The sequence below is a fragment of the Oncorhynchus kisutch genome, linkage group LG21, assembly GCF_002021735.2.
Source record: "Oncorhynchus kisutch isolate 150728-3 linkage group LG21, Okis_V2, whole genome shotgun sequence".
Taxonomy (NCBI): domain Eukaryota; kingdom Metazoa; phylum Chordata; class Actinopteri; order Salmoniformes; family Salmonidae; genus Oncorhynchus; species Oncorhynchus kisutch.
This window is the reverse complement of record NC_034194.2, coordinates 37,170,414-37,187,296: the sequence shown is the minus strand read 5'-3', so window position 1 is coordinate 37,187,296 and position 16,883 is coordinate 37,170,414. Positions and strand designations below refer to the sequence as shown.

General features: G+C 40.4%; 1 protein-coding gene across 1 annotated transcript in view; it reads left to right on the top strand.

Moving 5' to 3' along the window:
- LOC109882474 (neurexin-3b-like) overlaps positions 1-16,883 on the top strand; it is a 584,958-nt gene that overhangs the window by 9,160 nt on the left and 558,915 nt on the right. The window contains exons 3-4 of the mRNA XM_031800486.1: positions 271-300; positions 2,714-2,725. Of these exons, the coding sequence (XP_031656346.1) occupies positions 271-300; positions 2,714-2,725 (42 nt within the window). The remainder of the gene's footprint in view (positions 1-270; positions 301-2,713; positions 2,726-16,883) is intronic.

Sequence of the window (16,883 nt, the reverse complement as noted above, 5' to 3'; positions counted from 1 at the left end):
ATTGCAAATAGAAACTTGTTATATCAATAGGCCCATAGAAATCAATATGATCAGTATTTTAGCAGCGTAGTGGTACTTGATACTTATGACATTTTTTATTCTAAACATTAAGCTTTTCCATGCAGACAGCCATGCCAAAAGCTTTGTTTTTGGTGTTGATAACCATGCTTTGCCTTATAGCAAAGTGTGCCTAATCACACTATAACAGCTGTGTTGGTGTGGTGGTGTCCTTATACTCTATCTCTCCCTCTATCCTTCTTCTCCCTCAAGGCTTCTCACATCTGAAGGCATCTGAGTCAGGTACGCCTCTCTTCTTTTCTCTCTTTTTCACTCATGCCATCACCTGGTTTGGGGGTCCCAAGTGTGAGTTCCTGTGTGCTGCCGCTACCTGCCAGTGTGTTCTGCTGTCATCATATTACTGCAGGGGGAGGATGAGTCTGGAGGATGGGGCTGATTGGCATGTCTTGGTCGGACCGCGCCTCCTCTCCCCCTCCCTTAACAGGACTCTTCCCTACCTCCTGTAACAGGATTCTACACTACCTCCTGTAACATGACTCTTCCCTACCCCCTGTGACAGGACTCTACACTACCTCCTGTAACAGGACTCTTCCCTACCCCCTGTAACAGGACTCTTCACTACCTCCTGTAACAGGACTCTACACTACCTCCTGTAACAGGACTCTACACTACATCCTGTAACAGGACTCTACACTACCTCCTGTAACAGGACTCTACACTACCTCCTGTAACAGGACTCTTCCCTACCCCCTGTAACAGGACTCTACACTACCTCCTGGAACAGGACTCTTTCCTACCCATAACAGGACTCTTCATTACCCCCTGTAACAGGACTCTACACTACCTCCTGTAACAGGACTCTACATTACCCCCTGTAACAGGACTATTTCCTACCCATAACAGGACTCTTTCCTACCCATAACAGGACTCTTCCCTACCTCCTGTAACAGGACTCTTTCCTACCTACTGTAACAGGACTCTTCCCTACCTCCTGTAACAGGACTCCTCCCTACCCCCATAAAATGACTCTATACTACCCACTGTAACAGGACCTACCCCCATAAAATGACTCTATACTACCCACTGTAACAGGACCTACCCCCATAAAATGACTCTATACTACCCACTGTAACAGGACTCCTCCCTACCCCCATAAAATGACTCTATACTACCCACTGTAACAGGACTCCTCCCTACCCCATAAAATGACTCTATACTACCTACTGTAACAGGACCTACCCCCATAAAATGACTCTATACTACCCACTGTAACAGGACCTACCCCCATAAAATGACTCTATACTACCCACTGTAACAGGACTCCTCCCTACCTCCATAAAATGACTCTATACTACCTACTGTAACAGGACCTACCCCCATAAAATGACTCTATACTACCCACTGTAACAGGACTCTTCCGTAATTCCTGTAAGATGAGTCTACACTACCTCCTGTAACAGAACACTTCCCTTCCCACTGTGCACCAACACTGGCCCAGGCGCTATATTAATCCCACAATCCCCACATCCTTGTCAGCATCACAACTCATATTTCTATTAGCAGGGTTGCAGTCAGTGGCACATGACATATACAGGCTCCTGGTCCAATATGATATTACTGTAATTAAATATACAGGGTCCTGCTCAACTCTGATGCTACTGTAATTAATATACAGGCTCCTGCTCCACTCTGATATTACCGTAATTAAATTTACAGGCTCCTGCTCCACTCTGATATTACTGTTATTAAATATACAGGCTGCTGCTCCAGTCTGATATTACTGTACATGATAATATACAGTCTGCTGCTCCAGTCTGATATTACTGTACATGATAATATACAGGCTGCTGCTCCAGTCTGATATTACTGTACATGATAATATACAGGCTGCTGCTCCAGTCTGATATTACTGTACATAATAATATACAGGCTGCTGCTCCAGTCTGATATTACTGTACATGATAATATACAGGCTGCTGCTCCAGTCTGATATTACTGTACATGATAATATACAGGCTGCTGCTCCAGTCTGATATGACTGTACATGATAATATGTGGATGGGGAGAAGATGATCCCATCATGATGCAGTTAATCCAGTTTGTCCAGGGTCAATGTGACTTGGACCTGGACATGAGAGCACTAAGGAGGACGTGAAGGGAGCCTGCTATGTTTCATATATGTAGCATGGAGAGGCAGAAAGTGTGTGTGTGTGTTTGTTCCATGGGAATGCACTGCATCTTCCAGCCTGGCACATGATCTGTTTGCATGTTTCTCGAAGCTTGGCATGACTTGCTAGTTGTTACCTCGTCCTTTCTATGTTAACGCGACTTCAACCTTCCATTCTCTCCTATTTTTCTGCCTCCTGTGCCTCTCAACTCTTCCCTACCCTCCCCTCCTGTGCCTCTCAACTCTTCCCTACCCTCACCTCCCCTCCTGTGCCTCTCAACTCTTCCCTCCCCTCACCTCCCCTCCTGTGCCTCTCAACTCTTCCCTCCCCTCACCTCCCCTCCTGTGCCTCTCAACTCTTCCCTCCCCTCACCTCCCCTCCTGTGCCTCTCAACTCTTCCCTCCCCTCACCTCCCCTCCTGTGCCTCTCAACTCTTCCCTACCCTCACCTCCCCTCCTGTGCCTCTCAACTCGGAACGCCACTCTCCCCCTCTTCCTCGGTGGATCCCCTTTTCTTCGTATCTATAGGTAGAAACAAAGGTACAGCTCTCTTTTCCCTATTAATACTCTACTGTACTCTACTGTACTCTACTGTACTCTACTGTACTCTACTCTACTGTACTCTACTCTGCTGTACTCTACTCTACTGTACTCTACTCTACTGTACTCTACTCTGCTGTACTCTACTCTACTGTACTCTACTCTACTGTACTCTACTCTACTGATCTCTACTCTACTGTACAGTACTCTACTGATCTCTACTCTACTGTACTCTACTCTACTGTACTCTACTCTACTCTACTCTACTGTACTCTACTCTACTGTACTCTACTCTACTGTACTCTACTCTACTGATCTCTACTCTACTGTACAGTACTCTACTGATCTCTACTCTACTGTACTCTACTCTACTGTACTCTACTCTACTCTACTCTACTCTACTGTACTCTACTCTACTGTACTCTACTCTACTGTACTCTACTCTACTAATCTCTACTCTACTGTACTCTACTCTACTAATCTCTACTCTACTGTACTCTACTCTACTGTACTCTACTCTACTGTACTCTACTCTGCTGATCTCTACTCTACTGTACTCTACTCTACTAATCTCTACTCTACTGTACTCTACTCTACTGTACTCTACTCTACTAATCTCTACTCTACTGTACTCTACTCTACTGTACTCTACTCTACTGATCTCTACTCTACTGATCTCTACTCTACTGTACTCTACTCTACTGTACTCTACTCTGCTGTACTCTACTCTGCTGATCTCTACTCTACTGTACACTACTCTACTAATCTCTACTCTACTAATCTCTACTCTACTAATCTCTACTCTACTGTACTCTACTCTGCTGATCTCTACTCTACTAATCTCTACTCTACTGTACTCTACTCTACTGTACTCTACTCTACTGTACTCTACTCTGCTGATCTCTACTCTACTGTACTCTACTCTACTGTACTCTACTCTACTGTACTCTACTCTGCTGATCTCTACTCTACTGTACTCTACTCTGCTGATCTCTACTCTACTGTACACTACTCTGCTGATCTCTACTCTACTGTACACTACTCTACTGTACTCTACTCTGCTGATCTCTACTCTACTGTACTCTACTCTGCTGATCTCTACTCTACTGATCTCTACTCTACTGTACTCTACTCTGCTGATCTCTACTCTACTGTACTCTACTCTGCTGATCTCTACTCTACTGTACACTACTCTGCTGATCTCTACTCTACTGTACACTACTCTACTGTACTCTACTCTGCTGATCTCTACTCTACTGTACTCTACTCTGCTGATCTCTACTCTACTGTACACTACTCTGCTGATCTCTACTCTACTGTACACTACTCTGCTGATCTCTACTCTACTGTACACTAATCTACTGATCTCTACTCTACTAATCTCTACTCTACTAATCTCTACTCTACTGTACACTACGCTGCTGATCTCTACTCTACTCTACACTACTCTACTAATCTCTACTCTTCTGTACAGTACTCTGCTGATCTCTACTCTACTAATCTCTACTCTACTAATCTCTACTCTACTCATCTCTACTCTACTGTACACTACTCTACTGATCTCTACTCTACTGTACACTACTCTACTAATCTCTGCTCTACTGTACACTACTCTGCTGATCTCTACTCTACTGTACACTACTCTGCTGATCTATACTCTACTAATCTCTACTCTACTGTACACTACTCTGCTGATCTATACTCTACTAATCTCTACTCTACTGTACACTACTCTGCTGATCTCTACTCTACTAATCTCTACGCTAATGTACACTACTCTGCTGATCTCTACTCTACTAATCTCTACTATACTATACTGTACACTACTCTACTGATCTCTACTCTACTAATCTCTACTCTAATGTACACTACTCTACTGATCTCTACTCTACTAATCTCTACCCTACTGTACAGTACTCTTCTGTATAGTACTCTGCTGATCTCTACTCTACTGTACACTACTCTGCTGATCTATACTCTACTAATCTCTACTCTACTGTACACTACTCTACTGATCTCTACTCTACTGTACACTACTCTACTAATCTCTACTCTACTAATCTCTACTCTACTGTACACTACCCTGCTGATCTCTACTCTACTGTACACTACTCTACTAATCTCTACTCTACTAATCTCTACTCTACTGTACACTACTCTGCTGATCTATACTCTACTGATCTCTACTCTACTAATCTCTACTCTACTAATCTCTACTCTACTGTACACTACTCTACGGATCTCTACTCTACTAATCTCTACTCTACTAATCTCTACTCTACTGTACAGTAGTCTTCTGTACAGTACTCTGCTGATCTGTACTCTACTAATCTCTACTCTACTGTACACTACTCTACTGATCTCTACTCTGCTGATCTCTACTCTACTGTACACTACTCTACTGATCTCTACTCTACTGTACACTACTCTGCTGATCTCTACTCTACTAATCTCTACTCTACTGTACAGTACTCTTCTGTACAGTACTCTGCTGATCTCTACTCTACTGTACACTACTCTACTGATCTCTACTCTACTGTACACTACTCTGCTGATCTCTACTCTACTGATCTCTACTCTACTGATCTCTACTCTACTGTACTCTACTCTACTGTACTCTACTCTACTAATCTGTACTCTACTGATTTCTACTGTACTCTACTCTACTGTACTCTACTGTACCCTACTCTACTGTACTCTACTCTACTGTACCCTACTCTACTAATCTGTACTCTACTGTACTCTACTGTACCCTACTCTACTAATCTGTACTCTACTGATCTCTACTGTACTCTACTCTACTGAATGTGTGAGAGGGCTGCTCTACACACTGCCGCTGTGCTGCTATGTGTGTATGTGTGAGAGGGCCGCTCTACACACTACCTCTGTGCTGCTATGTGTGTATGTGTGAGAGGGCCCGCTCTACACACTGCCGCTGTGCTGCTATGTGTGTATGTGTGAAGGTGTGTATGTGAGAGGGCAGCTCTACACACTGCCGCTGTGCTGCTATGTGTGTATGTGTGAGAGGGCCGCTCTACACACTGCCTCTGTGCTGCTATGTGTGTATGTGTGAGAGGGCCGCTCTACACACTGCCTCTGTGCTGCTATGTGTGTATGTGAGAGAGGGCCTCTCTACACACTTCCTCTGTGCTGCTATGTGTGTATGTGTGAGAGGGCCGCTCTACACACTGCCTCTGTGTTGCTATGTGTGTATGTGAGAGAGGGCCGCTCTACACACTGCCTCTGTGCTGCTATGTGTGTATGTGTGAGAGGGCCCACTCTACACACTGCCTCTGTGCTGCTATGTGTGTATGTGTGAGAGGGCCCACTCTACACACTGCCTCTGTGCTGCTATGTGTGTATGTGAGAGAGGGCCGCTCTACACACTGCCGCTGTGCTGCTATGTGTGTATGTGTGAGAGGGCCTCTCTACACACTGCCTCTGTGCTGCTATGTGTGTATGTGTGAAGGTGTGTATGTGAGAGGGCCGCACTACACACTGCCGCTGTGCTGCTATGTGTGTATATGTGAAGGTGTGTATGTGAGAGGGCCGCTCTACACACTGCCGCTGTGCTGCTATGTGTGTATGTGTGAAGGTGTGTGTGTGTGAAGGTGTGTATGTGTGAAGGTGTGTGTATGTGTGAGAGGGCCGCTCTACACACTGCCTCTGTGCTGCTATGTGTGTATGTGTGAAGGTGTGTGTGTGTGAAGGTGTGTATGTGTGAAGGTGTGTGTGTGAGAGGACATGAAAGAGAAATGTACATGTGGTTTGAATGTAGGAGTTGTCTCAATGACAGTGCTACCTTCTTCACTGAGCCATTAGCAGTGGGACATAATGGAGGGCGGATGCACCATACTAAATGTTGTATGAGAAGTTTGGAAGCACACAATGGGATTGAACCCATGTTCTATGGAGTGGGAGCTGGATGCGTTGACGACTGTGCCATCCATCCACAATGAGTTAGCAAGGCCAGTCTTAACTAATGGATGTTTTAACCCTATCTCAAGATCCTTAACTTAACCAATCAGAATTAATGCCTGAGCTTAATTAAACTTATCCCAAACCTTAATCGTTAATTTAACCATTCAGAATAAATGCCTGAGCTTAATTAAACCTATCCCAAACATTAATCCTTAAATTAATCAATTAGAAGGTTCCCACGGGAACCTTTCCCCAATACCTGTTGGCATTCTCACAAACAATCACAACATTGTTTCACTAATATATACACCAGAACCTTCCTCACAGCTCTGGTATATACATCTTTTTTAAGGCCTTGCTCACAATTCATTCTGTGGCAGCACAATGACCAAATGATATACTGTATGTGAGGCTCTTGATCATATCTTTAACCATGACACTGATGAGGAGGAGAGTCCTTGTTAAACTTTGACTCAAAGTATTCTGTGATAAAGAGCACAATATGTTTCATCTATATGGGTTAGGGTTAATCTATATGGGTTAGGGTTAATCTATATGGGTTAGGGTTAATCTATATGGGTTAGGGTTAATCTATATGGGTTAGGGTTAATCTATATGGGTTAGGGTTAATCTATATGGGTTAGGGTTAATCTATATGGGTTAGGGTTAATCTATATGTTATAGTCAGAATAATCCATACATTATGCTTTTCTTTACTGTATGAGCTCAGGCTTACAGACCATAGATAGCAAATAGAAGTTCAAAACTTGAAATGTTCACAAGAACTTAAGTTGATAAAAAGATCTAACACAACATTAGTTGATAATATATCACAATGTGACATGTGACATTGATCACAATGTGCTCATAGGCTCTAGTTGTTTTAACGGAATAGCCTGAACTGTTTTTTTCCCAGCTCAGATTTACACAAGAGGGATTCAAGGTAGGTAGGTAGAGCCTATAGGCCTAGTGTTTTAATGTATCCATTCCGGTTCACAGTGCAAACTTTTCTGAGGTCCCCTTACTGAAAGGCCTAGTAATATGTGTACGATACACCCCTAGTTCTGTGCATAGTGATTTTTAAGACTTGTTTCATAATTCATACTGGACCATGTGATATATTCAGTACAGTGCTAATGCCTCTTGACACATTTTGGGTTGAATTACGATTAATTATGAATTTATGAAAACCTTTTTCTGTTCTGAGGGAAATCCTGTACACATTGACTACTCACCTGATATGATTGGTTAAAAGTGCTTTGAGAAAATTCACAGTATATAATCTATACATTGACTGCCAAACTGCTATAGGCATTCCACTTTTACCAAAGTAAAGTATAGTATATCTATGCATCCTGGATCCCCCTGCAGTGCACAGCTGCTTTCCTAGCTCACCTTATTTCACAACGGTGTGCTCACGTAGTGATGACTGCTCATCAAGGCCTAGTAAGGACTGGATGGGAAAGAGAGGATGGGGTGGGGGGATGGGGGGATGCTGACTAGAATGAAATAAAGGGGGATAAAACCATAAGACAATGATGATGTCATAGAAGATAATCAGAGGAACTAAGCACGGAATGCTGAGGATGGTTCCATTCAGTTCAAATTCACACAACAGGGTAATCTACTGTTACTGTACTCCCAATCCGGAATACCTCAGGGAGAATTTAACATAATTTCTAACATAATTTCCCTAACAACTGCAGTATATGTGTACACATTGTGCCTAGAGCGGCTAGAGAGAGAAAGATAAGGTAGAGGGAGAAATAGAGGGTAGAGAGATAAAGATAGGGTAGAGAGAACGATACGGTAGAGGGAGAAATAGAGGGTAGAGAGATAAAGATAGGGTAGAGAGAACGATAAGGTAGAGAGAACGATAAGGTAGAGAGAGAAATAGAGGGTAGAGAGAACGATAAGGTAGAGAGAACGATAAGGTAGAGAGAGAAATAGAGGGTAGAGAGAGAAATAGAGGGTAGAGAGAACGATAGGGTAGAGAGAGAAATAGAAGGTAGAGAGATAAAGATAGGGTAGAGAGAACGATAAGGTAGAGGGAGAAATAGAGGGTCGAGAGATAAAGATAGGGTAGAGAGAACGATAAGGTAGAGAGAGAAATAGAGGGTAGAGAGAGAAATAGAGGGTAGAGAGAACGATATGATAGAGAGAGAAATAGAGGGCAGAGAGATAAAGATAGGGTAGAGAGAACGATAAGGTAGAGAGAACGATAAGGTAGAGAGAGAAATAGAGGGTCGAGAGAGAAATAGAGGGTCGAGAGATAAAGATAGGGTAGAGAGAACGATAAGGTAGAGGGAGAAATAGAGGGTAGAGAGATAAAGATAAGGTAGATAGAGAAATAGAGGGTAGAGAGAACGATAAGGTAGAGAGAGAAATAGAGGGTAGAGAGAGAAATAGAGGGTAGAGAGAATGATAAGGTAGAGAGAGAAATAGAGGGTAGAGAGAATGATAAGGCAGAGAGAGAAATAGAGGGTAGAGAGAACGATAAGGTAGAGAGAGAAATAGAGGGTAGAGAGAACGATAAGGTAGAGAGAGAAATAGAGGGTAGAGAGAACGATAAGTTAGAGAGAGAAATAGAGGGTAGAGAGAACGATAAGGTAGAGGGAGAAATAGAGGGTAGAGAGAACGATAAGGTAGAGAGAACGATAAGGTAGAGGGAGACATAGAGGGTAGAGAGATTAAGAGGATAGAGAGAGAAAGATAAGGTAGAGAGAGAAATAGAGGGTAGAGAGAACGATAAGGTAGAGAGATAAATAGAGGGTAGAGAGAACGATAAGGTAGAGAGAGAAATAGAGGGTAGAGAGAACGATAAGGTAGAGAGAGAAATAGAGGGTAGAGAGAACGATAATGTAGAGAGAGAAATAGAGGGTAGAGAGAATGATAAGGTAGAGAGACTGATTAGGTAGAGGGAGACATAGAGGGTAGAGAGATTAAGAGGATAGAGAGAAAGATAAGGTAGAGATAGAAATAGAGGGTAGAGAGAACGATAAGGTAGAGAGAGAAATAGAGGGTAGAGAGAATGATAAGGTAGAGAGAACGATTAGGTAGAGGGAGACATAGAGGGTAGAGAGATTAAGAGGATAGAGAGAAAGATAAGGTAGAGAGAGAAATAGAGGGTAGAGAGAACGATAAGGTAGAGAGAGAAATAGAGGGTAGACAGAACGATAATGTAGAGAGAGAAATAGAGGATCGAGAGAGAAATAGAGGGTAGAGAGAACGATAAGGTAGAGAGAGAAATAGAGGGTCGAGAGAGAAATAGAGGGTCGAGAGATAAAGATAGGGTAGAGAGAACGATAAGGTAGAGGGAGAAATAGAGGGTAGAGAGATAAAGATAAGGTAGATAGAGAAATAGAGGGTAGAGAGAACGATAAGGTAGAGAGAGAAATAGAGGGTAGAGAGAGAAATAGAGGGTAGAGAGAATGATAAGGTAGAGAGAGAAATAGAGGGTAGAGAGAACGATAAGGCAGAGAGAGAAATAGAGGGTAGAGAGAACGATAAGGTAGAGAGAGAAATAGAGGGTAGAGAGAACGATAAGGTAGAGAGAGAAATAGAGGGTAGAGAGAACGATAAGTTAGAGAGAGAAATAGAGGGTAGAGAGAACGATAAGGTAGAGGGAGAAATAGTGGGTAGAGAGAACGATAAGGTAGAGAGAACGATAAGGTAGAGGGAGACATAGAGGGTAGAGAGATTAAGAGGATAGAGAGAGAAAGATAAGGTAGAGAGAGAAATAGAGGGTAGAGAGAACGATAAGGTAGAGAGATAAATAGAGGGTAGAGAGAACGATAATGTAGATAGAGAAATAGAGGGTAGAGAGAATGATAAGGTAGAGAGACCGATTAGGTAGAGGGAGACATAGAGGGTAGAGAGATTAAGAGGATAGAGAGAAAGATAAGGTAGAGATAGAAATAGAGGGTAGAGAGAACGATAATGTAGAGAGAGAAATAGAGGGTAGAGAGAATGATAAGGTAGAGAGACCGATTAGGTAGAGGGAGACATAGAGGGTAGAGAGATTAAGAGGATAGAGAGAAAGATAAGGTAGAGATAGAAATAGAGGGTAGAGAGAACGATAAGGTAGAGAGAGAAATAGAGGGTAGAGAGAACGATAAGGTAGAGAGAACGATAAGGTAGAGGGAGACAGAGGGTAGAGAGATTAAGAGGATAGAGAGAGAAAGATAAGGTAGAGAGAGAAATAGAGGGTAGAGAGAACGATAAGGTAGAGAGAACGATAAGGTAGAGAGAATGATAAGGTAGAGAGAGAAATAGAGGGTAGAGAGAACGATAAGGTAGAGAGAGAAATAGAGGGTAGAGAGAACGATAAGGTAGAGAGAGAAATAGTGGGTAGAGAGAACGATAATGTAGAGAGAGAAATAGAGGGTAGAGAGAATGATAAGGTAGAGAGAACGATTAGGTAGAGGGAGACATAGAGGGTAGAGAGATTAAGAGGATAGAGAGAAAGATAAGGTAGAGAGAGAAATAGAGGGTAGAGTGAACGATAAGGTAGAGAGAGAAATAGAGGGTAGAGAGAACGATAAGGTAGAGAGAGAGAAATAGAGAGTAGAGAGAGAAATAGAGGGTAGCGAGAACGATAATGTAGAGAGAACGATAAGGTAGAGGGAGACATAGAGGGTAGAGAGATTAAGAGGATAGAGAGAGAAAGATAAGGTAGAGAGAGAAATAGAGGGTAGAGAGAATGATAAGGTAGAGAGAGAAATAGAGGGTAGAGAGAACGATAAGGTAGAGAGAACGATAAGGTAGAGGGAGACAGAGGGTAGAGAGATTAAGAGGACAGAGAGAGAAAGATAAGGTAGAGAGAGAAATAGAGGGTAGAGAGAACGATAAGGTAGAGAGAATGATAAGGTAGAGAGAGAGAAATAGAGGGTAGAGAGAACGATAAGGTAGAGAGAGAAATAGAGGGTAGAGAGAACGATAAGGTAGAGAGAGAAATAGAGGGTAGAGAGAACGATAAGGTAGAGAGAGAGAAATAGAGGGTAGAGAGAGAAATAGAGGGTAGAGAGAATGATAATGTAGAGAGAACGATAAGGTAGGGTGAGACATAGAGGGTAGAGAGATTAAGAAGATAGAGAGAGAAAGATAAGGTAGAGAGAGAAATAGGGGGTAGAGAGAACGATAAGGTAGAGAGAGAAATAGAGGGTAGAGAGAACGATAAGGTAGAGGGAGCCATAGAGGGTAGAGCGATAAAGATAGGGTAGAGAGATTAAGAGGATAGAGAGAGAAAGATAAGGTAGAGAGAGAAATAGGGGGTAGAGAGAACGATACGGTAGAGAGAACGATTAGGTAGAGGGAGACATAGAGGGTAGATAGATTAAGAGGATAGAGAGAAAGATAAGGTAGAGAGAGAAATAGAGGGTAGAGAGATAAAGATAGGGTAGAGAGAACGATAAGGTAGAGAGAACGATAAGGTAGAGAGAGAAATAGAGGGTAGAGAGAACGATAAGGTAGAGAGAGAAATAGAGGGTAGAGAGAACGATAAGGTAGATAGAGGGTAGAGAGAACGATAAGGTAGAGAGAGAAATAGAGGGTAGAGAGAACGATAAGGTAGAGAGAGAAATAGAGGGTCGAGAGATAAAGAGGATAGAGAGAGAACATGACACAGAGACAACTTTAAAATGCTATTTGGAGAACAGCAAAAATGACCCCAGCCATTATCACCTTGGCTGCTGTAGGTTAAATCACCTCAGTCCATTTACAAACACATAGCGTATTAGCTATACAATTGTAATGCTATAACTCAGAAATGGGGAAAATATGAGACCCTGACGCATAGCATCAGTGATGAAATGAAAACATCTGACATTTTTAGACCTGCATTGTTTGTATGTTGATAGCATTTCAATGTCAGCCTGTAAGGAAGATAGGCCCTGTGGAGATGTTCATATTGTAACATACAGTGGTTGTATTTTAATGTCGGCCTATAAGGAGGATGTTCATATCAAAATGTATATATTTGTTTTTTAAAGTTCCTAACTTGTTTGATGAGATTACTACAGATTTCCTATGGGAACCCCACATAGGACCCCGACCCCAAGTTCAGGGACCACTGTACTAACCTCTCTGTGCTTGCTTCTTCTCTCTCTATCTCTCTGTCTCCTCTGCTTCCTTCTGCATGTATTTCAGCCTGCCTCAGCCGCACCACTGAGCTTCACATCACTGTCTGTCTCAGTAGCTTACTCTCTGTAAAGCAAAGTTACTTCATTTAGTAGTGTATTTTTTGTTTTGTTTCCTGAGGTAGGCTCTGTTTAAAGAGATGTCTCTGCATGTAGATTTAAGGAAGTTGCTAACTAGTGAAGGAAGTTAGAGGTAGTTTTTTTTTACCCAATTACTAACTAGAGTAATCCACAGACTGCCAGTCATTGCGCTATCACTGATACCCATAGACTTCTAGTCATTGCGCTAATGCTGTTTAGCATTGGCTAGAAAAACTACCTCTAACTTCCTTTATAATGGACACAGAGACATAAAAACGGTGTCCATCAGTTTACCTGACTCCAGGGTTGTAGATAAAGGGCCAAAATCCTGAAGTATCACTTTAACGTTAGCTTCTTCCTTCATCCTTCTAGTTGGCTAAGTAATACAAGCCAGAAATATAATTCTCTGCCAGCAGCTAGCCACCTGACTGACATATCTATAAGCAACTATTTGCCAGTTGAGCAGTCATTCTCAGAGATTCGTTTTTTTGTTTGTTTGGGGGGGATTTCTATTGACATGGCAGGAGTCGCGGGACGGTTTTAAATTTGTCTTTTGTCTTTTATCTCGCAAACACTGTCTGACGTTGCCTACTTGAGCTGACTGCAAGCTGGGGTATTTCGTTTCACGTCTCAGGCCCTGGGCCTGTGCCTCAAGAGGGCAGATTTAGCCATTTGGGAGAGTGGTGAATCTGCTGCTAAAAAGGCAAATCCAGGAGGCAAATCCAGGAGGCAAATCTGGGAGACGCAGTTAAACATATTGAACAAACCACTGTTCATGATTCCACTCGTTTGCAAAGGGTTAGGCGCAATTAGAACTCAACTAGATCAAGAATATAAGCAATTAGAACTCAACTAGATCAAGAATATAAGCAATTAGAACTCAACTAGATCAAGAATATAAGCAATTAGAACTCAACTAGATCAAGAATATAAGCATTTAGAACTCAACTAGATCAAGAATATAAGCAATTAGAACTCAACTAGATCAAGAATATAAGCAATTAGAACTCAACTAGATCAAGAATATAAGCAATTAGAACTCAACTAGATCAAGAATATAAGCAATTAGAACTCAACTAGATCAAGAATATAAGCAATTAGAACTCAACTAGATCAAGAATATAAGCAATTAGAACTCAACTAGATCAAGAATATAAGCATTTAGAACTCAACTAGATCAAGAATATAAGCAATTAGAACTCAACTAGATCAAGAATATAAGCAATTAGAACTCAACTAGATCAAGAATATAAGCAATTAGAACTCAACTAGATCAAGAATATAAGCAATTAGAACTCAACTAGATCAAGAATATAAGCAATTAGAACTCAACTAGATCAAGAATATAAGCAATTAGAACTCAACTAGATCAAGAATATAAGCATTTAGAACTCAACTAGATCAAGAATATAAGCATTTAGAACTCAACTAGATCAAGAATATAAGCAATTAGAACTCAACTAGATCAAGAATATGAGCAATTAGAACTCAACTAGATCAAGAATATAAGCAATTAGAACTCAACTAGATCAAGAATATAAGCAATTAGAACTCAACTAGATCCAGAATATAAGCAATTAGAACTCAACTAGATCAAGAATATAAGCAATTAGAACTCAACTAGATCAAGAATATAAGCAATTAGAACTCAACTAGATCAAGAATATAAGCATTTAGAACTCAACTAGATCAAGAATATAAGCAATTAGAACTCAACTAGATCAAGAATATAAGCAATTAGAACTCAACTAGATCAAGAATATAAGCAATTAGAACTCAACTAGATCAAGAATATCAGCAATTAGAACTCAACTAGATCCAGAATATAAGCAATTAGAACTCAACTAGATCAAGAATATAAGCAATTAGAACTCAACTAGATCAAGAATATAAGCAATTAGAACTCAACTAGATCCAGAATATAAGCAATTAGAACTCAACTAGATCAAGAATATAAGCAATTAGAACTCAACTAGATCAAGAATATAAGCAATTAGAACTCAACTAGATCCAGAATATGAGCAATTAGAACTCAACTAGATCAAGAATATAAGCAATTAGAACTCAACTAGATCAAGAATATAAGCAATTAGAACTCAACTAGATCAAGAATATAAGCAATTAGAACTCAACTAGATCCAGAATATAAGCAATTAGAACTCAACTAGATCCAGAATATAAGCAATTAGAACTCAACTAGATCCAGAATATAAGCAATTAGAACTCAACTAGATCCAGAATATGAGCAATTAGAACTCAACTAGATCCAGAATATAAGCAATTAGAACTCAACTAGATCCAGAATATAAGCAATTAGAACTCAACTAGATCCAGAATATGAGCAATTAGAACTCAACTAGATCCAGAATATAAGCAATTAGAACTCAACTAGATCCAGAATATAAGCAATTAGAACTCAACTAGATCCAGAATATAAGCAATTAGAACTCAACTAGATCAAGAATATAAGCAATTAGAACTCAACTAGATCAAGAATATAAGCAATTAGAACTCAACTAGATCAAGAATATAAGCAATTAGAACTCAACTAGATCCAGAATATAAGCAATTAGAACTCAACTAGATCAAGAATATAAGCAATTAGAACTCAACTAGATCCAGAATATGAGCAATTAGAACTCAACTAGATCCAGAATATAAGCAATTAGAACTCAACTAGATCCAGAATATAAGCAATTAGAACTCAACTAGATCAAGAATATAAGCATTTAGAACTCAACTAGATCCAGAATATAAGCAATTAGAACTCAACTAGATCCAGAATATAAGCAATTAGAACTCAACTAGATCAAGAATATAAGCAATTAGAACTCAACTAGATCCAGAATATAAGCAATTAGAACTCAACTAGATCCAGAATATGAGCAATTAGAACTCAACTAGATCCAGAATATAAGCAATTAGAACTCAACTAGATCCAGAATATAAGCAATTAGAACTCAACTAGATCAAGAATATAAGCATTTAGAACTCAACTAGATCCAGAATATAAGCAATTAGAACTCAACTAGATCCAGAATATAAGCAATTAGAACTCAACTAGATCAAGAATATAAGCAATTAGAACTCAACTAGATCCAGAATATAAGCAATTAGAACTCAACTAGATCCAGAATATGAGCAATTAGAACTCAACTAGATCCAGAATATAAGCAATTAGAACTCAACTAGATCAAGAATATAAGCAATTAGAACTCAACTAGATCCAGAATATAAGCATTTAGAACTCAACTAGATCAAGAATATAAGCAATTAGAACTCAACTAGATCAAGAATATAAGCATTTAGAACTCAACTAGATCAAGAATATAAGCAATTAGAACTCAACTAGATCCAGAATATAAGCAATTAGAACTCAACTAGATCAAGAATATAAGCAATTAGAACTCAACTAGATCCAGAATATGAGCATTCTGAGATGTGATCAACGTTGGAGAGCTATATTTAGATGTTAATTAATTAATTAATTATAACAAATTACAGAGGAGTTGTGCTCCAGTTAGTATTAGTAACATGTCAACAGCCTGATGGCAGTCAATCAAATCAAACTGTATTAGTCACATGCACCGAATACAACAAGACTTTACAGTGAAATGCTTCCTTACAAGCCCTTTACCAACACTGCAGTTCAAGAAGAGTTAAGAAAATATTTACCAAGTAGACTAAAACAAAAAGTAATAATAAAAAGTAACACAATAAGAATAACAATAATGAAGCTATATACAGGGGGCACCGATACCGAGTCAGTTTGCGGGGATACAGGGAGGATGGGGTCAATGTAAATTGTCCGGCGGAAATTTGATTAATTGTTCATCAGTCTTATGGCTGGGGGGTAGAAGCTGTTAAGGAGCCTTTTGGTCCTAGATTTGGCGCTCCGGTACCGCTTGCCATGCGGTAGCAGAGGAAACAGTCTATAACTTGGCCGACTGGAGTCTCTGACAATATTATGGGCTTTTCTCTGAGCATCAGCATTTGTGGGTTCGATTACAGGCTCAAAA